At 40.5% G+C, this 25709-nt stretch overlaps 1 protein-coding gene across 6 annotated transcripts in view; it reads right to left on the reverse strand.

Annotated features, from left to right (window-relative positions):
* The window catches only part of PHACTR3 (phosphatase and actin regulator 3), a 159304-nt gene that overhangs the window by 109757 nt on the left and 23838 nt on the right, over nucleotides 1-25709 (reverse strand). The window contains exon 1 of one of the 6 annotated variants that reach the window (XM_037877106.2): nucleotides 9433-10250. The exons of 4 other annotated variants lie outside the window; for them this stretch is intronic. In XM_037877106.2, the coding sequence (XP_037733034.1) occupies nucleotides 9433-9463 (31 nt within the window). In that variant the 5' untranslated portion in view covers nucleotides 9464-10250. Of the gene's footprint in view, nucleotides 1-9432; nucleotides 10251-25709 lie in introns of those variants that run through there. One more of the 6 variants, XM_043526729.1, reaches the window with a different exon arrangement.

A 25709-nucleotide genomic window follows, 5' to 3' on the forward strand; every position in this document is an offset into this window, starting at 1 on the left:
TATTACCTTTTACTTTCCACTAGTATTACAGGAGGATCTTAAACAGCAGCTGCTGAAGCCAGACATGTTTAAATCAGCAGGTCCAGACAGCTTGCATCCAAGAGTTTTAAAAGAGCTGGTTGAGGAGCTCTTTGGACCATTAATGTTGATTTTCAATAAGTCTTGGAACACTGGGGAAGTTCCAGAGGGCTTGAAGAAAGCTAATGTTGTGCCAATATTTAAAAGGGGTAAATGGGATGATCCAGATAATGAAACGCCGGTCACCCTGACATCAACACTGGGCAAGACAATGGAGCAGCTGATATGGGACTCTTTTAATAAAGAATTAAAGGAGGGTAATATAATTAATGCCAATCAACATGGGCTTATGGAAAATAGATGCTGTCAAACTAACGATCTCTTTGGTGAGCTTACAGATTTGGTTGATAAAGATAATAGTGCTGATGTAATATACAATGACATTTTGTTTAAAAAACTAGGAAGATATAAAATTAATATAGCATTCATTAAATGGATTAGAAGCTGGCTAACTGATAGGTTTCAAAACGTAATTGTAAACCGGGAATGATCATTGAGAGGGTATATTTCTACTGGGTTCTTGCAGGGATCGGTTCTTGGCCTTATGCTATTTAACATTTTTTATTAATGACATGGGAAAAAAACATAAAATCATCACTGAAAGTTTGCAGCTGACCCCAAAATTGGGGGAATGGTAAATAATGCAGAGGACAGGTCACTGATCCAGAGTGATCAGGATCATTTGGTTTGCTGGGCGCACACTAACAATAATGTTTTTTAATACGGCTAAATGTAAATGCATACATTTAGCAACAAAGACTGGAGGCCATGCTTACAAGATGGGGGACTCTGTCCGGAGAAGCAGTAACTCTGAAAAAAGATTTGGGGTTTGTGGTGGATAATCTGAACACGAGCTCCCAGTGTGACACTGAGCCCAAAGGGACTAATGCAATCCCGGATGCATAAACAGGGGAATCTTAATAGGAGTAGAAGGGTTATTTAACCTCTGCATTTGGCACCAGAGCAACCACTGTGGGAATTCTGTGTCCAGTTCTGGTGTCCACAATACAAGAAGGATGTTGAAAAACTAGAGTGGATTAAGAGACGAGCCTCAAGAATGATTAAATGATTAGAAAACTTGCTTTATAGTGAGAGACTCAAAGAGCTCAATCTATCTAGCATTACAAAGAGCAGGTTAAGGAGTGACTTGATTAGTCTAAGTACCCGCAAGGAGAAAAAGTATTATTTAATAATGGGCTTTTCCCTCTATCAGAGGAAGGTGTAACATGATCTAATGGCTGGAAGTTCAAGCTAGACAAATTCAGACTGGAAATAGGGTGTAATTTTTTAACATAATATAACATTAGAACAATTTACTAAAGTCTGTGGTGGATTCTCCATCACTAACAATTTTAAATCAAGCTTGGTTATTTTTCTAAAAGATCTGCTCTGGGAATTATTTTGGGAACGTCCTGTGGCCTGTTATACAGGTCAGACTAGACAATCACAATGGTCACTTATGGCCTCGGCATCTATGAAATAGGGGACGGACACAATTGGTTAGAAAATATTTTTGTTCCTCCCCAAAACTTAGGAGGGTTTGGTGGAAAAACCAAAAACTTTCAGCCAAAAATCTTACAGCTGTAAGCTTAAAATTCGATTCTGAAATGCCACTGTGGTGCCTTATTGGGCTTATTGTTCAGGAGCCTCTTGCCCCTGTTATATGGCTCGGGTTCCTAAGACAGTCTACATCTCCCCTAATTCACCACAGTCTTACTGAGCCACTGTGATGCATCATAGGTGTCCCTGACCAGGGTGCATCAAATAAAATTGAAATATTTTGATTTTCAATTAAAAGGAAACATTTTTGACAGAAAACAGTCACTTTTCACACACAATTCTGTCAAACCAAATTTTCCATCAGACTCCTGATGAAAAATTTCAGCCAGCCCTAGACAGTCTAATTTTAATGGAACAGCACCTCACAATGTTTCATCCATGGTGTATTAGCCATACTAAGGCAAGGAGAGCTTGTGATAAAATGAGTCACTTTGTTAGAATTTCCACCTACCAGCACACAAACCAAAAGCTGGTCTCAGCTACAGCAGGCAGCTCTCTGCTCAGATCATCAGAGACCTGCATGGAGTGCTATGTGAAGGGCGACTCTTTGAACTTCCGCTACACCAATCACCCTTCTATAACAATAGCAGCTGCTCCACCTGGGCTAAAATCATATTTGTATCATGGTGCATGATCCTTTGCACAGTTGTTGCCCAAAAACAGGCTCGTTAGCTACTAAGAAGCACTTGATCAGATCCTTACTGAGTATGGATCACAAGAGGCTAGGCACCACATAAACAGCATCCTTTGAAATCCAGGTCCTGAACTGAAATTTGTCAGTTATTCATCTTCCCAAGCTAATGCACTGTTGTTTGGAGGCTGCTCTGTTTATGCCATTATGGGATGATGGCCTGCTCTGCATTGATCCAAGAGTGTTCTGCAGACCAATGACTATTAGACACAGGCTGTAACACTTCTATACCCCATTCACACTTAAAAAGTGTGAAACTCCTGAATTCTCAACATGGTTCTGTCGCAGACTTTCTCTATCACCTTGAGCAAATTCTGGTGCCTTCTGGGCCTCAGTTTCCCCATTTGTGTTACAATAACTTTGATGCGTGGCCAGCACTTTCCCAGTAGTGGGTGTCTGAAGAATATTCTGAAGCAAACCTTGTATGCTGTGTTCTTGACATTTTAAAACTTTTGTAGGTAGAAGTTAATTTCTGAGTGTACTCTTGACCAAGAGCTATTGAGCAGGAGAATGGCTCTGTAGGATGCTGTTCCACATGGAGAGGAGGTTCATGACTGTAGGGTGTGTGCTGCATAAAGTACTAGATAATTGCCTACCTGGACCACTATCTCTGATGATTTTTCCTCAGCCACTAAGGACTGGCAACATGACCTGACAGTACTGAAGTCTGTAGCTCCCTAGCAGAAACTGAAAACATAATCTATGTGGCCTGAGCTTTCGCTAGAACAGGTCTCTTGAACAGTCATTCACCTGACTCCATGTAATATTCAGACATTATCTGTGTGAAATACCCAGTTTTGGCAACTTGACATTTTGAGTCTCATGATATTTGGTATTTTTCCTTAAAACCCCAGCTCCTGGAGTCATGTGAGAATCTCAGCTTTCATTTTAAAAAAAAGATCTACCCCTCCTCTTTACAGAGAGAGTTTAACATGAATTCTAAAGACTCAATAACCAGAAGGCAGGCAAAGAACAAGATTATTTTTTTAAAGTCTCATAAATTTTAAACCATTCTCCTAATTTTGGGGGCCTAGATTCATGATTGTTCAATGCTTGGGGCTGACAATACTGTGGATTCTCAGATTCCTTTGTGAAGAGAGAAGAGGTCCATGGGGCATCTAAGTAAATTTTTCTTTTACTCATTCCGATAATTTTGCAAATATTAATAATGCATTTATACATGGCTACAAAGAGTACATAAAGAAACTACCCCTCAGTCTTGCCTTATAGCCCCCAAGGCCAACAAAAACCAACAACTCATTTACCCACAAACTTTGTATAATATTGCTTTCTAATTAGCATCTGTGGGAATAAACCACTAAAAACCATACCAAATATACTCTGTTTTAGGATCAAATTTACATGTGGTATTGGATAGCTCTGACATCTTCATTCTAGTTTTAGTTTTGAGTGGATGACAATATTGTTGCAATCTACCTTCACAGCAAAGCAGAAAGCCCATTTACATACGGTACAGCTTTTATCTTTGGTATGTTTGTGGGGACATGTACCTTTCAAACAGAAAGTGGTATTGTCTGCAGCCGCCGCTTTTGGATTTTCCACATGCCTTAGTGTTTCAAAATCTTTCTTTTAAAAAAAAATAAAAAATGAGATCACTAACAGTATGGCTAGCTAGTAAACAGCTTCTTAAGGACAGACTAGAAAAGTAGCCAAAAAAATGTTTGCTAAATAAAGTTAGGACAAGGGGGAGAATAGAGGACATCTCTGTCGGTGAAATTTATTTAGCAGTAATATTTCAAAGGGTGAAATTGCTGTCATTGTTAGTATTGTTTATGCAAGGGATTTTTATAGGTAGCTGAGGGAGTTATCCACCCAATTTCCTTACGTGCTTATGAAAATACCACCCTATTTGTAAAAAGAAAAGGAGTACTAGTGGCACCTTAGAGACTAACCAATTTACCACTAGTACTCCTTTTCTTTTTGCGAATACAGACTAACACGGCTGCTACTCTGAAACCACCCTATTTGTATTGCAGTAGTGCCAGAAGCTATAGCTGAGATTGGGGCCCCCTTGTATTGGTGCTGCACAGACACGCAGTAAGTGAGTCTCTGCCCTCAAGTAATTACAATCTAAATAGGCCAGTCAAATAAAAGGGTGGCAGAAAGCCTAGTATCGCCATTTTATTAGTAGGGGAAAATGAGGCACAGACTTCATGACTTGTCCAAGGTGTTACAAGAAGTTTTGCCGAGCCAGGTATTGAACCCAGATCTTCTGCATCCCAGTCCAGTGTTTTAACTACAAGACATTGTCCCTGTCAGAGAATTAAGTACTTCAAAGAGCAATCTTTATGGGGAAGGTCCTAAGCTAATCTTATAGTATTTTCCATGCCTCAAAGAGATGCATCATCATCAGGAATCAAAGAAATAGGGGCTTTTAAAAACATCACTACCCAACACTTACTCCATGGCTTATCTACTCCAGAGAGTATTAACATCGACTGAAGTTGGGAAGCAAGGGGGAAGTACTGTAAGAAAATACAGTACAGTACACATGTCTGGTGTATTTGCATGTTTCATGATTGTATTATTACAATCAATGTTGAGATGTTACTCCTGAGCTTTCTGTATAAAATGAATCCAAGCTTTGTGCTATGGGCAGAAGAGAAGGGGGAATCTAGGAGCGAAGGTATTCACTTCACTCTTGTGCTTTCAGCTCAGATGGTGATGCATTGACTTGGTATCCTGAACCTTCTAAAACCCTTCATGACAGGTGTGTGTGTGACAGCAATCCTTGTGCACTGCAGAAGAAGTTGTGGAGGCCTCGCATAAGATCTAGGCATCCACTAAGCCTTCACTTACAGGATTTGTGTTCTCAAGGAATCTGAAGTTGGGCAAAAAGGCGGTAGGAAGCCTAGCTCTCTAACTCAAACGCCAAGTTCCATACTGAATGTTTTACTCTGAGGACAGATTCTTTCATTCTACCTTGCTCCTTCTGAAAAACCTCAGGCATACGTAAGACTTGCCAGACTGGATCAGACTAGTGGTCCATGTAGTCTCTTTTCTCCAGCTGTGGGTACCAGCTGCTTCAGAGGAAGGCAGAAGACTCTTTCCTACAACAAAAAGTGAGGGCAGGAGACGCTCATTCCCACTGCCCAGTCCCCTCCCCCTGCCAGTGCTTTCCCACCTGCACACAGACACACACAAAATTGTCCTTAGAATTCAAAGATAAAAAGTAAATCAAAATAACAAAATGTGAACTGATTCTAGGAACAAATTAAATAATGAACTAACCCAATTTACCACCGGGGCCTCTGGGATTTCCATGAAACACTGCACAGTCTGTTAGTTAGATTTCACAGTGCCCATTCATTAAGAGAGGCATTTATATCCTTCAGGTTAGCAGATCTCTTCCTTCTCCAACCAGCTATTCACCGTCACTAACTCTATAAACCACAAAAATCTATGTTAAGTGCCTGGCTCAAAGCCACAAGGCAAGAAAATTCTAAGGCAAAGCTGAAAATCCATCTTACCCACGCTAAGATATGCGTCAAATCACTGCTTCCTCACTCACAACAAGGCAGGTGAAGGTGAAGAGACCCAACTGAAACTCTGACCTTTTGTTAAGGAAGACCATGTATGTTACTTGAACATAGCTTTGTGTGTATCATGAAACAATTTACATAAGGGGAGAGAAATTTCCTTCTGATCCTGTGAGGCGTAAGATTTCTTCAGAGTTGAGAACAAATAGATTAATTGATTTTGATGTATTGGCCTCTGCTATATTATTCTTAATATACATTCCTAGCATGAACCATAATGATTGCAGCAGAGTTATTAGAATGTATGATGCGATGTGGATTAACATGACTACCAGCTGTATTTGTTATGCATATTGACTATGCACTAAAACTCTAACTTTGAAACCTTCAATCGCTTGTTAATGAGGCCTGCACTATTTTATCTATATTTACCCTTGTAACCAAGAAGCTCTCCACCAGAACCACTGAAACCATACTTTACCCTTTGGCGTGCAAACGTACACTTCTGACTGCACAGAATGTATACTACAGGTGGGGCTGGTAGCATCACCTATTAAGGTTGCCTGACACTTCCCCTGATAAGATCCTATTTTCAGTTGCTTATAATTTTAGCAAACTTTAACAATTTGGGCTGAAATTTTCCATACCAGGTATCTGTCTCAGACTGGTGTTTGGCTGAAATTCCCACCCCCAGAAAAAGACAAAATGGATCAGCCATCTGAAAATGAGACTAGGGAAAATACGTTGTGCACATGTGAAAATAAACATGCACTCTGGAAACCTTTTTCTTTGAAATGCTCTAGCACCCCTGTGCTCTGGAGCAGGGACCCACAGTTTGCTAGGAGGGTGTCCTTTTGCCATCCCTGTGAAAATCTGCCCAAATCTGGCCAAGTTCTAAGTCTTTGGAGAACGGCAGTTTGCACATGCCCAGACTGCTCCATTTTAGCAGCTAAAATCTCTGAAGATTGTGCCTTCACTGAGCATGTTCGAGCCTCTCACAGCTTCTAATGCTGACCAGACAGCACATGCACCATCCTCCCAGAGTGACTATGCACATTCCAACCCCTTACAGCTTCTATAGTCCACCATCCCCAGAAAGCAACTGATGCATGCTTCAGCCCAAGGCTACAAGGGCTCAGAAGGACTTTCCTTATAATGACTGCTCCCAACGGCTCCTGGCCAGGATGGGGCTGGCATTGGAACTGAGAGTAAGGAGCCTGTCTCTCCTGTGCTCTTACTGGCCCCTAAGCTGGCACCCAGGCAGCATAGAGGAGGAAGCCATCTGATTCTAACGCAGAGAAGACACAAAGCTGCGTTGGGGGCTGAGGGATGGAAAGGAGTAGACTGGATCAAGGAGTCTGGGGAGACTGGTATTGGGGGAGGGAACTGACCGGGAGTTGGAGGGGGGGACTTGCTGAGCAAACAGCCTGGTACTAGAATCTGTAGAAGGGGGAGACTGGGAGCTGGTGAGGGAAATCGGGGGCAGGGACTGGGAGCCAGTTGGCTTGTCAGGATGAGGTGCTGGGGGGAAGGGAAAGACAGAGACTGCATACCATTTTGGGGGAAATGGGGAGGGGGAGGAGTGATGGATCCTACAAAGATCTGGGGTATGGCATGGGGTAATCTAGGCAAGGAGATTGGGACTGAGTGTGGGGAGGGGAGAAGATTGCTTCTCAGACAGTGATCCCAGAAGAGGAGTTGAGCATTGGGCTAGGCAAGGGGACTGGGATGAGAAGCCTGAAGAGTGGAAACTGGGAAGGTAAGAAGGGTGGGACAGGGAGACATGGACCCAGGAGTGGGGAAGAGACAGGACTGGGGCAGACAAGTTGGAGGGGATGGGGCAAAAGGGGTCGAGCTTGGGGAGAACAAGAGTCTGTACCAACTGGAGCACACCCCCCTCTCCAGAGTCAGGAATGGAACTCAAGATTCCAGAGTTTCACCATTTCTCTGCTGTAAGCAAATGCCGTGAAACTGACCAGCAAAATGTGTCCCGTCCCATCCCACCTCTGGTGCTGGCTCGCATATAGAATGACAACTTTCTACTGCTATTGGTTACTCCGTTAGCTCAAATAACAGAGGCCTGCGAGGCGAGGCTAAAGTGTCCAACCATGCTGACAACTCATGTGGGTGTCAATGAGATACCACATGGCGAAATGTGAATTTTAGTTTGCTTTTTATAAACCAAGGAATTTAAACACAAAAATACTATGTTAAAAGTTCATTAAGGTTTCAAAATCAAGGACCCAAAAGTTAAGAAATGTCAGAATTAAGGTTGCCTGTACATTTGTGTGTAATACATACTTATGTAAGACTATGTGATGTATTCTCAAAATACAGCACTAAGTGTTCTTTAGAAAAGGTCAGAAAGAATAGCTATTTAACTAAAACATCTTCAGTTTCTCTTTTGCTCTGCCTCTGTGTGGAAGCCACAGACAGATTTCAGAACAGCTTTTCATATACCAGATGAATAATATCTCGGAGGAGTAGGGATGGGAAAGAATCAATTTCTTTTTTTAGTGTGTGCATTTCATTTTATTTGTGTTTGATTTCGGCAATGTGTGTCCAAATTATAAATGAAAGGAACACTCCTACTGAATGTCTTAACATTTCATCATATGCAATTGAAAAGGTCTGCATGTACAGTATAGGAAATTCCTTTGTTTTTCTAATTGATTTTAGGTTTGGATTGAACAGGTGTTTCTCATCTTTGTTACTGAATGTCATCATTTTCATGCTTCATCCTTACAACATTATGCAAAATGCATTCACGCAAATGATGGACAACTGCTACATTACGCTAAATACATTAAAAGGTTTTTCTAGAAATAAGAGGACTGATGCTGGAAATCAGGCAACCACTTCCCCATCAATGCTCCAAATCGAGAAACTTGCTGCCCAATGCTACAGTGACACAACACTGAACTGAAAAGCCCTGCAACACTTATATCTGAAAGAACTTGATATCCCAAATATCAGTAAATCAATGTTCCTTGTTGTCCTGAGGTGGTCTGCACTGTAACTTTAAATATACACTGTTTTTGCTGTCTGGCCAATAACAGTGAAGCTAAACACACGCAACAAACAGTTCCACAATGAATCTAACATGTTAGATATTTGCAGTTTTGGAGAGAAATGTTCTTTAACTAAAAAAACCTTTCTTTACTTGTGCAGCACAAGCTGAGAAAAACAATCCTGAATTATTAACAGGGGGATGGGCAGAATAACCTAATAGGTCTCTTCTATCTCCTATGATCTCTACTGGTAAGGAAAATATCAGAACAAGTTACACATCAAGTAAATATTCCAAATTTCTTATGGATGCTTTTTAAAAAAATCACTAAAAGCCAGCTCCACACCCCAGGTACAGTACATTGTCTGACAGTTTATACTGAACATGTAAACAAAAGTATAAACACAAGGATAAAATATCTAATCTAAAATCTTGAGCATTTCTACAATGTCCACCTCCATTAAAACTGCTGATTAACCTAGGCTAGCATATTTACAAAATAATCTATGGTATCTTTAAAAGAAATGGCACCAATAACATGGAGTAAACATTTAGTGACCTTCCTTTCATTTCTTATATTCCTTGTTACTCACCCCTGAGTGCTGCCTCTGGCTCAGAGCACATTGAATGCAGCAGCTTGATCCAAGGAGGAAAATGATTAGTTTTCTTTCAGCCTTTCTTATTGTTATCATTTGAAATTTCTTCACCTCTTCTTTTCAAGTCACATAAAAATATAAAGGCAGACCCCTTCAGGGTCTAGACGGATTCTGTTTACATTATGTACAAAGAATGAATGCATTTCCTATTTTAACCAGGAAAATCACATCCTTGCTGACAGCTGCCTGGATCATGTATAGTATACTGTGTGACTGTAAAATCCTATGCAGTGTTCAAAATCAAGCTTGCTTTTCTAAATGGAGGACCTGATGAATATCTGCAAGTCAACTTGTCTTCATCCTGTAGAAGAAGCTGAAAGTCACTGTTTATTCCACAAAGCTTTTTAACTGGAGACGCTGAAGAAGAAAAGGAGGGTATTGAAAGGCCCAGAACCATCTTAGTGCTGAAACCATACCCCCTACATATATTACAGCTCACTAAGGTGCCTCTGTCAACCCCACAGTAGCTGTTACTCAGCTCCCACGTTAAACCCATGATTCCCTTCTCCCTAGGCAATTTAGTTTTATAGCACTGTCAGCAAACTGCTGCAGCCACTGTTTGAAAGGATTCCAGCCTAAATTACAGTAGTGAAAGCCTGCTCAAGGCATCCTGCTTGTTTTCCCCCCTAGAATACTTAAATTTGATCATACTCCCCATGCGACGTTCACCAAGCTCCCTGCAATGTACGCAAACAAAGCTTTGCTTTCCTCTTCCAATCTTAAATGCCTTCATTAGGGAGACTCGACATTAAAATGTTTTGGAAAGGCACATGCTACAGCATTAGAGCAAAGAAGCAAAAAAAAAGGAAGACGCCCTGTGAACAGCTGCACAGCTCTGTGCTTCAAGCAAGCAATATACCAGAACAGTTTTGTACATTGTTTTGTCACTGGGGATGTATTACCATCTAAATTTAAAATCACTGCTTCATCCCTGCACTAGGGCAAATGCAGACTGAAACCACAACCATTGACCTGCTCTGTTCTTTCTACTGCTCCAACACAGAAAATAAGTACAAATGAGTAAACCCACAACCTTCTGGTTGGACGATGTATGTGCTTGCAAGGTGTCGATACAGAATCAGCCAAAGAGAGAGCTACAGGAATTCTTGTGCACTTTATGGGATTAATCAATATTCATTTTTCTCTGCTGACATCTAATTCTGCCAGCTGCTCCAGCTCCCTACAGACTGTCCACAAAAGACCGTATTCCTATTAATGAGCACCTTTCTCTTGAATGTGTTAGTGGAGAGGAAATATTGGATACTTGCTCCATGTGTTCAAGATGACATTTTTTTCACTTTAAAATCCCCTATATACAAGGTGGGACACTTGGAAGAGAATAAATTATGGTGGGGAAAATGGGATAAAAATATCTTGGGTAAATTTTGTTAACCAGATCAACAAAAACACTATCAATACAGGCTGAAAAAGCACAAGCTAGACATTTTTCATAATTCTTCCTCCCCACATCTGGACTGAGTTCCTTTACATTCTTCTAAGAGCCTTTACAATCTGTGAGCTAGATTCTTTTCAAATAAAAGTTGAAATTTCCATGGAAAGCTTTGAAAACCATTTTTTTTTTGTAGAAATTTGTCTTTGGTGGGGGGTGGGGGGAGCAGGCACACTTTCTGACCAGCTCTATTCAGTATCCTCCGCTACTGGCATCTGTCAAAATGACAGAGGAAAGTATCTGTTTTCTAAACCACAATCTGTACGTTTCTTTGATTTTGATTTTTTAACTTTATATAAAGGAAGATGCCTAAATATTTTAGCATCAAGTTCAATAGACTGTGAACATATTTCACCGATTATATGCAATAATCAAAATGTAGTACTTCAAACAGTTCTGGAAAAGATCTGCAATTTAGAGCAACAAGAAATTGCAAGACAACTCAAGCAGATTAGCACACTGGAACTATTAATATAAATACATTTCCAAAGTCTAAGGATAAAATTTGCTAAGTGTCTCAGTTCCTTGAGTGCTCTTGGAAAATTTTATCCCAGGCCTAAAATAAACCACCGTCATTATGCTCACTCTGAGATAGGTGTGCATAGGCCTTCTCTAGCTGAACATGTAAATTTTCCCAAGGTTCTTCAGAGTCCTTGGTGCCTTTTCTAAAACTTCCTCCTTTTGTTGTCCATAGTAACTTAGTGACAATGAAAACTGTCCCATTGGGCAGTGACTGTGTACAGGCTGGTTGACTGTGTTGATACTGACAAATCGCCCATTTTGATAAAACTGCAAGGATCACATCGATGATGCAAATATTGCTTAACTACATTTTTGGGGTGTGCGAGGAACATGCACGCATAACAAGCCACAGCCAAATAGCTACAGACACCTCCGATCAGTGGCAATCATGGATTCTATCCTTTTCAGAACCATAAACCCCAACTACTTGAACAAATCCATTAATGAACAGCCTGCTTCTTACTCACTGGGAGTGCCACTAAGGAGCAGCATGGTACAAAGCCCTTTGAAGTCCATTGGAGAGTTTCCATTGACTTCAATGGGCTTTGGACCATGCCTTAAGTGAACGTTACACAAAGGTGATGCCCAGTTGATGACACTTGTATTTTTCAGGTATGATCTTTGCATCTTTACACACCTAATTTCCCCCCCCCATATAGGTGTAGTTTACACTGAAACTTGGGAGTGTCATTTTTAGTATGGTCACGGGTTTTTTTGTTTTTGTTTTTTGTTAATACAACTTTACCACTCTCCAATAGAAGAAATAAAGTGCCTTGAGGAATAAATGCAATGACAGATTATTTTTTTTCAGGCAATTTCAAAGAAGGTGTGTGCTTTTGAATGTGATCCTTCTCCCTTATTTCACAGCTTGTTCGTGTGATGAGATAATCTTGTTGTTCAGGTTATCAATTGCCACTTCTTTCAGGCCACTGATCTAACCTGCTACTCAGTAAATACTGTACTGTTATAATCTCCCAAGCACATACTGCTGAGTTTAGGGCTTCCCGGTCTGTTATGGATCTCAGGGAAAGAAGGCTGGAGAGCCATTTTACAAGGCTCCTCTCTTTGCAGAGCTGGCTGCCAAATCGATAATTCCTGAATGGAGGGAGGCTGCAACTGGCCTAGTGGTTGAGCCTTAGGTCATAATAGTGGGTGATTCACTAAGGCAGGGGATAGTGGAAAGACAGGTGGAAGCGAGAGTGCTGCTACTCCCGGGATGTGCAAGTTAAAAGCATGTGTTCTGTTAATAGAGTTAAGATATTGGCCATCTTCCAAAATATTTTTAAATGGTCTTATTAAAATGTAGTATATATCTCTGTTTGTCCCTCCTATGTGTAATATGCTCATAGCTTTCTCTTGTACTGATCTGTCTTGAGAAATCATATGGAATGTGAAGGCCCAGTTTTCAAATGTAGTTGCCTGAAGTTTAAGCACCCCTATCTGTATTTGGGCAATGAAGACCCCGACACAGCAAAGTGCTTAAGCATATGCTTATTTTTAATCACGTCAGTAGTCTAATTAAAATCAGTAGGACTCCTCATGTGCTCAAGTGCTTTGCTGATCTGGGGCCTAAATCCATATTTTTTGAGTACCTGCTGATGATGATGAGCAAAACTCCAAAATGATTTGGACTAGTTTAGTGTTAGGTTTTCCATGATAGCAAATTAAATAAAAGAGAACTTTCCACCATTAACCGAAACCAGGCTTTTTAGTTTTGGGTTTTGCAGGAGATTTAGAACTGTGTACTGTATGCGTTTCCATCTTTACAGTACCTCTGGCAATTTTACATGCATTAAATGGGATAAATCATTCCTAAGTTCATACCCTAAAAGGTCTTAAACTGAAATTCCATGATATGTTATGGCTTTTCTTTCTTACTAAGGAACTTTACAGTACTGGGGAATAAAGTTTTTGCTTAGATGTTCTGTGAAAATATATTTTGAGTGAGTTTACTAAAGTGCCAGGAAACAAATATCCTTCATGTAAACTTTTCACTTGGGGATGGGCACCTAATCTGCTAAAGGATTTCTGGGTTGGACACCTGAGGCAAATCTTTTGGCAGATAGTGGATGTTTCTTTGGATTGTATCTAAGGTATAAGCAGTCAAAACTGTTGCTGGTGCAAATGTCTGAGCCTCCATTGAAGTCAAGCAGTGTTCCTCACAACTACACCAAAGAACACTTATCAGGCAATAGAAAAAAGGCCCTTAAAAAGGAAAGTCAGGTTGCAAAAGTTAACTACTCTAGTTAATTTGCAGTCACATACCACATTCTAGAGATATAAAATCCGCCTCAGTCTCAGATCTTACACTCTTTTGCACAAACAGCTTGTTGTGTGTATGCACCCAATTTAGATGTTCAGAGGCCTGATTTGCAGGACTGTGTTTGGATTTTGGGGTTGTTGGTTTTTTTGAGAGGTTCCCAACTGCCTGACTGGCATCTGTCAATACAGATTGTTTAGAAGCAAAATGGTGCATGTGCCATCAGATGTGTGTGTACACTGTTTGAGTACCATCTTTTTACAATAAAACACACCTTTAGAATGCCCAAAATAGAAAGCAGGACACTTCTTTAAAAAAACATATTAAGGCTGAGGAAAATTTGGCATTTGAGAAATCCCTCAAAAATGACAAAGAAATATCTAACTTATTCAGCATTTCTTAACTACTTTACTTCTAAATGGTTTTTGGATTTAATTTTGACTTTTTTCTTCTGTTGGTTCAATGAATACCTGCATAAAGAGGCATATTAATGAAGACTGGAATAATTACTCCTTTAGCCCATAAAATTGGTAGTTATCTATGAGATTACTCTTAGACTGAAGAATAAAAAAAGCTTTGTTCTCTGATTGTCACCAACCTGAAGAGACATTTCTGTTTTCCAAAAGCTTTTTCATTTGGGTGCACTGATAGTGCTTGGACTGTTACGTTAGCTACTTCAGTAATGAACACTTATTCATTCCAAATTAGAAAAATGTACGTAGTAGTTAGTGGAAAAAGGGATCAGATGTAATTCTGATATTCCACCAATGTATTCCTGAAAACATCTTAAAGGACTCCATACTGTACACAAATCATATGGCTCCACCCCCTATAGCCTCACTTTTTCAATAATGCTTGTTTCTTCTTGGATCTTTTATTTTCTGATATGTCTTACAAATTTGCTATACTTTTAGGCAATTGCCGTGGATCACTAACATGGTCATTAGGCAACTTAATCATGAAGACTCTTCTCCAGGCTTAACAATCACCATAAGAAGGAGAGAATTAAAGTTTTCAGATATGCAAATAGTGTTAAAAAATTGCATGAGTTTATATAGTGGGCACTGCACACAGTACTTACTCATAAAAAAAGTCGCACCGAATATAACCACCTGCCTTCTACCCTGTCCCTTGCTATTGCCTGTTATACGGTGTGAAAGTTCTTGGTGGACTCTGACTTAGGCCATGCCAACATCTGGCCAGATATGGCTGTGCAGGAACATGAGGAAAAAGTAGACCACTATGCAGCCTCCTCCTATCGCCACTGGCAGTGTGGGGCATGCGACGCTGGCAGACGAGGTCATGCCAGAGTGTATTCAAGCCAATTCACTTGTGTATTAGTATAGATCAAAGTGATTGTTGAACGTGGAAGAGTGTATTTGGTGTTTAGCCTTCATAAAACTAATGGGCCATTACTTGCATCGTTTCCCCTTATCTGTATCCTGTTTAATGCGGCAGCAAACATTTACATTGTGTATACCCCATAACTAACTAAACCCATCAAAGAAACCTTGTGAAATGCTAATGAAGGACTTAAGGGCTTTAATAGAAAAGTGCTAATTTCAAAGCAAGTGGCCATTGTATGTGATGGCCAAAGGTCAAAGACTCAAAGTGCATTCCTCACTGGAAGTGGAAGGAAAAGCCCACATGGGCAGAGACATTGTCTGCTTGGTTTCTGTCAGAAGAAGCTATAAATATGGATTCAGGGAAAGATCCTTCATCTCGGGACTGTTTAGACAGGGAAGAGTACCAGATGCAAAGCAGAGATCCCCAGAGACAATCTGGGGACCCTGAAATGACTTTTGGGAAGCTGGCAGTTTATTACTGCCACCATTTGGAATTACATCTGTACATATAGTTTACTTGCTTTAACATCTCAATAATTCTCATTTCTTTTTCTTAGCTAATAAATCTTTAGTTTACTCTAGAATTGGCTACCAGTGTTGTCTTGGTATAATATCTAAAGTAACAATTGAGCTGGGGTACGTGAGTGGCCTCTTGGGACTAGGAGAAAAGGAAGGGTTGTTTGGCTGATGCATCCTGTGCAGGTGGAATCTTGGCTACGCTCCAACCATGCTCACCAGCATAGCTGAGCCAGCCTGGAAGGTGTTGTAAACAGCCCATAGTTGGGGGCAGTAATATATTACTCCAACAACAAGAGTAGAGAAGCAGGGGGTCATGCTCCTTCGCTAACATGCCACAAGTATGCAACATCCCTTACATAGGTCTGGAACCAAAGGGTCAATGAAGCCCATGCAGATGCTGTTCATAGCAAGGTAGACCAAAAGCCCCACATTAGCTTTCATGTGGATCATCCAACATGGCACTCAAAAATTGTTTATAGTGTTAGCATGCTTTATAATTCCAAACCCTGCATTCTGCACTCATGCAAAACTCCCATTAAAATAATTAAACCCAAAAGTGGATGTGAGAACCTTTTCATTTTATCTTTGGAGGCAAGGGGGAAGAGGTTGGTGCTTAAATGTCACTCCAAGTCCTCAAAGCTCGACAGTATGCTCAGATTCTAAGGCACAACATTCTTCGTCTGTCTGTCTGACATTTCTAAAGTACCTGATTAAATAATAGCCTATTGTCCATTCCATTCACTGGCTTGTGCTTCATAATGCAACCACTCTGTCAGGCCATTTGCCATTATGTTGAGCTGTTAAGTAGAGTCGCACCCAACTCTTATCTGGTGTAAGTGAGAGACAATAAGGCCCAGTAATCTTGTCAGGAAATCAAATCTGTGACATAGAATCATAGAATATCAGGGTTGGAAGGGACCTCAGGAGGTCATCTAGTCCAACCCCCTGCTCAAAGCAGGACCAATCCCCAATCAAATCAAATCATTGTTTGCAATCAGTCACTTCTGTAATCCAAAATGAATACAATGGGCAGGAAGTAAGGTATTAGCAATAGCTACACGCTGTGAATGCTACAGTTCACAGATTGCCCCAAAATTTAGAAGTTTGGGGGGTGAGAGGAAATATGTGATCATATAATCAGACTCTCATAATGCATACATACAAAGGGGCAAATTAAGATTGCACAGGCAGCCTTGTGTTATTTCTTCACTTTTGAGAAGTTGAGTTTGCAACCTTAATGTTTTTCTAACACAGGTATTTTTGGAGTGGGGGCTGTAATTAATAGAAGGGTCAGATTCTGCCAGCCTTGCTTACATTGAGTTGTATCTTGCTCTGCATATAGTTCCACTGATTTAGTGGGATTACAGAATAAGGTACTACTTAATTTGAGAGAGGGTGGAACAATCTGGCCCTAAATTAACTATATGCAAGTAATTCTTATGTTCTGTAATAAGGCAAAGATATAACACTCAAGGCTTTATATTACTATCATCGACTTCAACAAAAGCAAAAATCAAAATCTCAATTCCCTTACTAGGAACCTTTGCATCTCTTTATGTAACCCACACAAATAAAATATATATCCTCATCCATCAATTATTCATCTATATTTTGACAGATGTCCCAAATGTATGCTTTTGACCTTCAAGCAGAAACCTTCAAGCACACAAAGAAATCCCACTTGACCTAAGTTTGAAAAGGTTAAGTCCATGAATTATCGACTATGCATTTAAGGCTGGTAGAATGACTTATGTAAACCAAGAAATAGCAAAACCAGATCCATTTTGGCTGAATGCCAGGAATAATAAGAGCACATACAGAACAGTAATGATTTTCAGTGCCTGGTGACCAACAATATGCTTTAACCAGGTTCTTGGGGTAGATTTGTATCATTGTTAGGCTATACCTGAAAGGTTAGGGTTTAACTGTTATAATGCTGTGTTTCTCCTCTATCCTTCAAAATCATACAAGAAGCTCCTTATTTCTAATAGCCTTCACTACAGCTAGTGTAACCAACAACATCCTTGAGGCTCACTTTACCTGTCCAGCACAGGGCTTTATACAACTGCCTTTGACTTCAGCAGGAGGAGGGTTTTTTATATGTACATATGTAAAAATTGGCCCTCGTGTGTGTGCATAATTCACATGTGTATTTACTGCATTTTTCACATGGAACTGCAGTGAGATAGCAAGAAAACAACCAGTTAGAAATCAGTTGGTGCTTGAAATCATATTCATGCAGTTGTGAAAATCTGGGCCTCAACATAGATCACTGTGCACAGGAAATTATTTTGTTTCATGGAATGTAGTCTGTGAAACATTTCAATTGCTATGAAAATTAAAAGCTGTGAGAATTATTGCAATTATGCATGATTGACTGATTCTAAAATAAGTGTACAGATACATCCAAGCCTGGTTGACAGAAATCGTCCAGTTTTCCCACTATCGGGCTTTTATAATTAGTTGCATAATGGCGCTTCTTGGAGCCCTTACACAAAAATCCAAGCGAGATGTTGGAGTGTGGAGTTGAACGTATTGGGTAATAAGATTGAAATGTATCAATATAATATGAGCACTAACATGGGGGTCTCCTTCAGTTCATACTGAGAGGGCTTGACAGTGTTTTATGCTACCCTTTAATAAAAGAACGGCCCTATATTCAGCACCAAGGCCAGCTCAGAATCATACTGTCTTTAACAGAATCTAAATCGATTAAAAGGCAATGTTTTTCATAATTTGGAAGTGGGTAACTATGGGTGGAACAAAACAATTCTATTGTGGGTGACTTTACAGATATTAGATAATAGCCTAAATTGTGTACACACATCATACCCCCCTTTGGAAGGGAATACAATACTTCAGTGCAATGCAATACAAGATGTACTTGCTTTGAGCTACATTCAGCTATAATGACACTAGCAATGCCTCACTGCACAACAGGAGTGTGCCTAGTAAAGGTAATACTTGGCAGGAGAAAGGGTGGCAGAATTGGACCCTTAATGACTCTTTGAATTATTCCTTGGAATATGAACATATACAAACTTTAGGCTAGATTGCTCAGCGTCACGCCTAGAGGTACAAGGGCTGGAGTCTCAGCTGCACCATCCCAGAAGAGGTGTTAAACATCCCTCCAAAGCACAACTCCCTCTTTGCTCCTCCTTGCTTTGTGGGATTGGGGATAGTAATTTGTGGCTGGCCTACTATGGCAGCAAATTACAACATGCCTGTGATTGCACAGATGCACAGAACAGTGTGTTGTGGGGGGCAGAACCTTGGCTTGTTTCCACTTCCCTTTGCCTACTCCCTAGCTACCCATTCTGGGGGAAGAACTAGTAAGTGTGTTACTTTTTTTGGCTCAAGTCAATCCATCTCAATTGGAGTGAAGTGCAATATACAAGGGACCCAAGTCTTTATGCATTTTCCATATCTGAAAAGTGACACATGAGGTCCAATATGACCTATTAAATGTCATGCCAAATAGTGCTGTGTTTGTACAGGAGTGGTATCTTGAGGCAAAGGGGGAACATTGACAGAATTCAAACCTTGTGTAAGGTTTTATGCTGTGGCAGCCACTGGCTAAGAAAGCTTTGGAAGCCACAGCATAAAACCTTACACCATCAGCCCAATGCACGGCTTCTCTGCAGACCGTAAAATAATAGCGTTGGGTTGGTAGAGGACTCTAGGAGAAGTGCGATCGCTACAGTGAGGTTAGCTTGTGCCCTGAATAGCTTCTCATTTAGGTGCAGGTGGCTCTTAATGTGCAGCTTCAGATGTGAAACTCGCATGACCTAAGGTTTTCTAAAAGTGTTGCAAAAATAGAGTGTTCCATCCAGCAGTTAGAAAAGTAAAACATACTTATTCCCTAAATGATCAAACTGACGTAGCGCTTCACACGGAGGAGTTTCAGCCTGGGAGTCTTTCACCGTGAGAGCATAAGCTTGCTATTACATTGCTATTTCAAGAGCATTCTATTTTGGTTCACTTTTAGGCATGGGGGATGCTCAAACTGTCTCTGCTCTCTTCAAAAATTCTTACTCTCAACTATATAAACCGGTTATATAACCTTTCCTTGGAAGTTTGGGGCCAGATCCTCAGTTGGTGTAAACAGGTGCAGCTCCGATGATGTCAGACGCCAATTTGCATGAGCTGATAATCTGGCCCTTTGAATTCTTTGATGCTATATGCAAAACACTGCATGTATGTGGCTCTTTGGGGCTGTGATATGAAAACAGGTTGTAGATTATACTGTCCCCTGAATCTTTCTATTCTAAAATGTTTTAAAACCAGAAATCTGATTCTGGGCCTGATCCTATCATTGTGGCTTAATTCTGCATGTGGTTTAATTAACACTGTCCAGCCCATATGAAATAGGCTTCCCACCATTAGAAAAGATGGAGGACTAGTGGCCAAAGGAAATGCAACCTAGATGGAGCTACTCTAAGGTAGGTGCAAAACTAGTTGGAAAACTGTTCCCAGAGAGTAGTTATCAGTGGTTCACAGTCATGCTGGAAGAACATGAGTGGGGTCCCACAGGGATCAGTTCTGGGTAAGCTTCTCTTCAATATCTTCATCAATGAGTTAGATAATGGCATAGAGAGTACACTTATAAAGTTTGTGGATGATACCAAGCTGCAGGGGGGTTGTAAGTGCTCTGGAGGATAGGATTAAAATTCAAAATGAGGTTTAGGCTGGACATTAGGAAAAAATTCCTAACTGTCAGGGTGGTTAAGCACTGGAATAAATTGCCTAAGGAGGTTGTGGAATCTCCAACATTGGTGGTTTTTAAGAGCAGGTTAGACAAACACCTGTCAGGAATGGTCTGAATACTTAGTCCTGCCATGAGTGCAGGGGACTGGACTAGATGACCTCTCAAGGTCCCTTCCAGTCCTATGATTCTATTCTAAAAGGTGTGGTCCAGGACCAGAAACGACCCATGCCTGCCGATGTTGGGGGAGGGGCAGAGTGAGGGCAGCCGGCTTCAGCAGTGTTACTGAGCATGCTAAGTTCATGTGAGCTTGCTCAGTATAAGCCAAGCAGCAAATCTGGGGGGGGGGGGGCGGGGGCACATGACCCCCATGTCTCCTGCTGCATGCCCCCCACCCCACATGTCTCTTCTGTTCAGGACCCAAACAATCACAAACATGGAGTCAGCAGAGCAACCCAATTACCACAAGGTGTAGGGCTCTGGTTGAACCTTCCCCATTAGTGTGTCTGTCTGTCTCTCTCTAACTCCTACACACCTGACTGTGGGGAGTATGCAGCCTTCACTGACACACCAGCAATAATGTCTGACACTGCTTCAGGCGCTCCTTATGGACACTGGTGCTCTAGAAAGACCACACAAATATATGCTGTGGTGTCATCTGGCTTCCAGAAGGGGATAGGTAGCACAAGGAGTTAAGCGACTGATGTTGCTAGGTTTCTACTTCTTGGAGGTTTGAAGTCTGATAAATCAAACATGACAGTGAGTGTGATCTCTACTCTAGACCTGAGTGGACATTTGTCCACTGCACAAAACCACTCCATAATCTGGTACAACTAGTAACCTCAATTTGGAGACACCCCAGGATGTAGTTCTGATGAGTGGATTAATCGGGCTTTTGGAAGACTCTTCACTGTGCCTGGCTCTAGCCCGGGTTGTCAGTTGCTCCCTTTAACAAGCAGAAAATTAAAATGCCAAAGTAAATTATTAAAGTTTGTGTTTGATGGGGTAACTTATTTTTTATAAAAAAAATATTTTGTCAAGGTTTCATGTATTTGTTCAGAGTGACGCATTCTAAATGCATATGATATTTTCTGTAACTCTCCATTAAAGACTAATTAGCTAATAACAATGATGAGCCCGTATTAGTGATTTATTCTAAATCAAAATCATATTTTCATCATTCTTCAAGAGAATTCTTCATGCAGCCTTTGATTTTTGTCAGTCCTTAACATATCCCTTTAGGCCTTAAAGTTTAGGGAAACGCAAATGCCACTGATTAAGGTGTGCAAAGGAAGCTTTACATAATGCTTTTGAACAATCCACATTCACTTTAAATTCAAAGTAAAAATAAATGCTTTAATATGTTCCTCAGCAAAACAGCCTATAGCTCAAGAAGGAAAACTGGATTTTTCTCTGGCACAACTTGTGGTTTTAGTACATCAGGTACTGTTTCTATAACACCTAAACAACTGAAGTAGTCCCACCATAAATAAGTCTTGACTTTGGGACTAATGGGCCAGATCCTTATATAGTGTGTATTGGCATCATGCTATTGATGTCAGCTCTGATTTACAGCAGCTGAGCATCTGGCCCAATTAATTGTAATTAGTGTTTTGCTTTCGATGTGGGCACTCCCTGCTGCCCAGGAGCTTGTACTAACAAGCGCTAACTGCAGAAGACCACCTTCATATCCCACAATGCAGCAGGAGTTGTAGCAGATAATGTTTGCACCAACAAACCTAGATATGAATGTAATTCTGCTTATTTTTAGAACACAATTAATGGCCCTCTGTAAAGGTAACAGGCTAGCAGCCTTCCTGCATACCACTCCATTTCTGTTTCATTTGTATTTATAAGAACATAAGAATGGCCATACTGAGTCAGACCAAAGGTCCATCAAGCCCAGTATCCTCTCCTCTGACTGTAGCCAATGGCAGGTGCCCCAAAGGGAATGAACAGACAGGTTATCATCAAGTGATCCATGCCCTTTCACCCAATCCCAGCTTCTGGCAAACAGAGGCTAGGAACACCATTCCTGCCCATCCTTGCTGATAGCCATTGATGGACCTATCTTCCATGAATCTATCTAGCTCCCTTTTGAACCCCAAAATAGTATTGGCCTTCACAATATCTTCTGGCAAGGAGTTCCAGAGGTTGACAGTGCGTGATTATGGTACATGATTTTCCAACTCGTCATCTTTTAGTAACAGAACCAAGATTTGATTTCTAAATATGGAGGTAGATAGGCCTTTCAGCTCAGTTTAAATATAACATGAAACAATTAATTTTACAAGATGCTGACTTCTCTCCTCCTTTCTCTCTCCCCAGATGTAAGCAGTTAAAATAGATTTGAAAAAATAAATGTTCCTCATGTTCTAGCCAGATCCTCAGCCTATGTAAATCAACATAACCTCACTAACTTCAGTACAGTTCCACTGATTTCCATCAGCTGAGGATCTGGCCCATTAGAGTCCACAGATGGCAGACATTTAATGTTTGAATACTGGCAATGCTGTCACAACAGGACACTTTACTGTTTCAAACATAAAAATATACCACTGGACTGTTGTGATTGGTGGAAACTAGTGTAATTTGGACAGCAGAATGAATCACTGGAGGCTTGGATGCACCACTGCCAATCTTCCAACCCTACCACTGAGACTAAACAACAGCTGCATACATTAAATCTGGCACTTCCTGCCGTAATGGATCAGGCTGTGAATACAGGCTCTGTGTTGGTAGGCTGTGAATGTTGTTGGCCCATAATGTCACTGATGCAGATGTTGGCACACATTCCAAATGCTGTTTTCATGTTTTGCTTTTATCTTAAAATACCCACTAGCTTTTTCCTCCCCCAACCCAGCTCAGATAATAGGTAGAGCTAAAAATGATCTAATAGATAGTACCTGAGATCTGCTGCTGCGCATGACTGTCAACCTGGGATTATGAAAGTCATAAAGAGAGTGTTTTCTTTCTGGGATCTCACTTTTTGGTTATCTGTTTTTTGCATCTCTTTTTGAGAGAAATAGAATTTGTTCCGATTACTGATGCTGCCTTGAAATGTTTTAATGCAGTCTTCTCTGACGGCTATACAATTCAGTGGGGCCGCTCCATGAATGTGGTCTTTGTTTGCGTGGTCAGGAGGTAAATGAATATTGGCAGTTTTAATGCCAATTAGTAGTTATTACTGTGACTTCTGTATTTAAAATTGATTTGTTAACATTTATATATAGCAGTGCTACTCAAAGTGGTGGTCCACGAGCCATTGGGGAAAAAATTGCCGGTCCCCCACATCAGATAGCTTGAGAAGCACTGATATATAGTACATGGATTTTTAAAGCATTCATAGTTTTATGTAATGGACACACTGCTCTTCATTACAACTGGGCAAATAGTTCCTAATGAATAATTTATTTGACGGAATTTTGCCTTATTTTCTGTTTGCAAGTTGTTCCATGCCATGAATGGCTTAGTTTTCTTGAATTTATGTTCAAAAGCATTTTTCAGATTATTTCTGCCACAAATGTTTGATCTCTAGATTGCGTAAGTGACTTCAATAGCCAGCCAACACAGTTTGAATGTAGCTCTGATTTAATACATGCGTCAAGTGGGGTTTTGTTTTCCTCAAGGGCTGAGTACAACTCCTTTAGATCAGGTTTCCAGTGCAAGATTCATGTTTACACATTCAAAACTTGCTTTCCATGGGTATTTCACAATATTGGTTCTATGGGATTGCAGCAGTGTAACTAAGAGGAGAAGTTGATCCAGTAGCTGGAGTGGAAATATGGGGATACATCTTCAGCAGTGTGCTGGGATGCATTCCTAAACCAAGATGGTCATTGGTATTGATGACACTTGCCCTGCTATATCACCATATAATGCTCTGAAATTTTAACCTACCACTTTCTTAAGAAAAATAGTCTTGTGATTCAGATAATCATGGGTCAATACCAATTTTTAATATTCACTTAACTCCAGCTCAGTCTGACTCAGTATGTTCAGTTTTGAGTGCATAGTGAGAAGTGAGACAATTTGGAGGATTGATCTGGATTGGCTGGTAGCAATTATTAATTTGGAATAGGATCACAGAGGACTAAGGAGTGAGTACTGTAGGAGGTCGCTCATTGTCCGCTGGAGAACATTTTAATGATAGCATCAAAGCCTTAGGTGATGCTTGTAGAGGACAATCTGTTTTGGATCCTTAAAAGGACTGAATTATTACAGTGGTTTTAATCAGGGATAGATACCTTTATGGTCAGCAAAGGGAATTAGGGACACAGTAAGAATTTCTACAGAGGTTTAATTGATTGTGCCTGGGCGAATGAAGGACTTTAATAAAATGAGAGCAGAATATAATGGATTGATACTTTGTACACTACAAGGCATCTAGATCTCTCTGGCCATTGACAGTCCTTGTCTTTCCTGCAGTGAGTCATTTCTCTAACCAAAAAAGCCCAGCTGCAGTAGGAAACTGCAGAACCATGTAATCAATTATCGCTATAAACTTTCTTATGTTCTCCTGCTAAATAAGCTGGTTCTCCGAATTTAGGAGATTTGCCCATGATTTAATAAATGAATAAATGAACTGTTCCCATTTTAAGTGTAAATGTATTATTCAGTATTGACCTTCATATGCAGCATATACTGTAGGCAGTGTCATCTGAATTTTCTAAAGGCATAATAGAAGGATTTGTAATGCGATGGGAGCCATCAGCGGTGCACATAGTACCAAAAATATACACTCTGAGATTCTTGGCTGGAAATTAATTCTCATGGCTTTCTAGATTTATCCTACATGGTGCTAAATATTAACTGGCTAAAAATGATGCTTGGTTGTCTTTCTAACAGCATTTGTTACAGATGTAGGCTAATGTGGGTATCACTTATTGCAATACCTCGTGAGTGATCCTATCGAGAGCCACAATGTAATAACACAAGCAAAAAGTTGCTGTTTTCTGCTACCACTTTAAGGTGAATATATCAAATATTTGCAATATAGATACAGTAAGAAGCAAGTAGAGGACAAACTCATATCTACAGTTTGCACAGGTTTTCCTCTCCATTACGAGATTGGCCATCTGTCTCATTGCTGTGCATAAGGGGTGGGAGTGGTAACCCACATAAATATTGCATTACGAAAAGTAATAGTATCCTTCCTGACAGGTTGTCTGGGGTTCAGAACTCCCTTGCAGGATTTTCTAGCAGTTTGAGAACCAGGAAGAGGACAATCTGTTTGAGAATCTGCATCCAAGGATACAACTTCATCACCTTTCATCTGAATTATAAGAGCAATGTCACACTCTCCACCTATTGACTCAATTTCTGCTGCTGTCAATAGGAGTCGCACACCAGGGTCATTCTGTACTCTTGACCCAGGATTTGACAAATTATGAAATTGCAGAACTACTGACT

The sequence above is a fragment of the Chelonia mydas genome, chromosome 13, assembly GCF_015237465.2.
Source record: "Chelonia mydas isolate rCheMyd1 chromosome 13, rCheMyd1.pri.v2, whole genome shotgun sequence".
In the NCBI taxonomy this organism is placed as follows: domain Eukaryota; kingdom Metazoa; phylum Chordata; order Testudines; family Cheloniidae; genus Chelonia; species Chelonia mydas.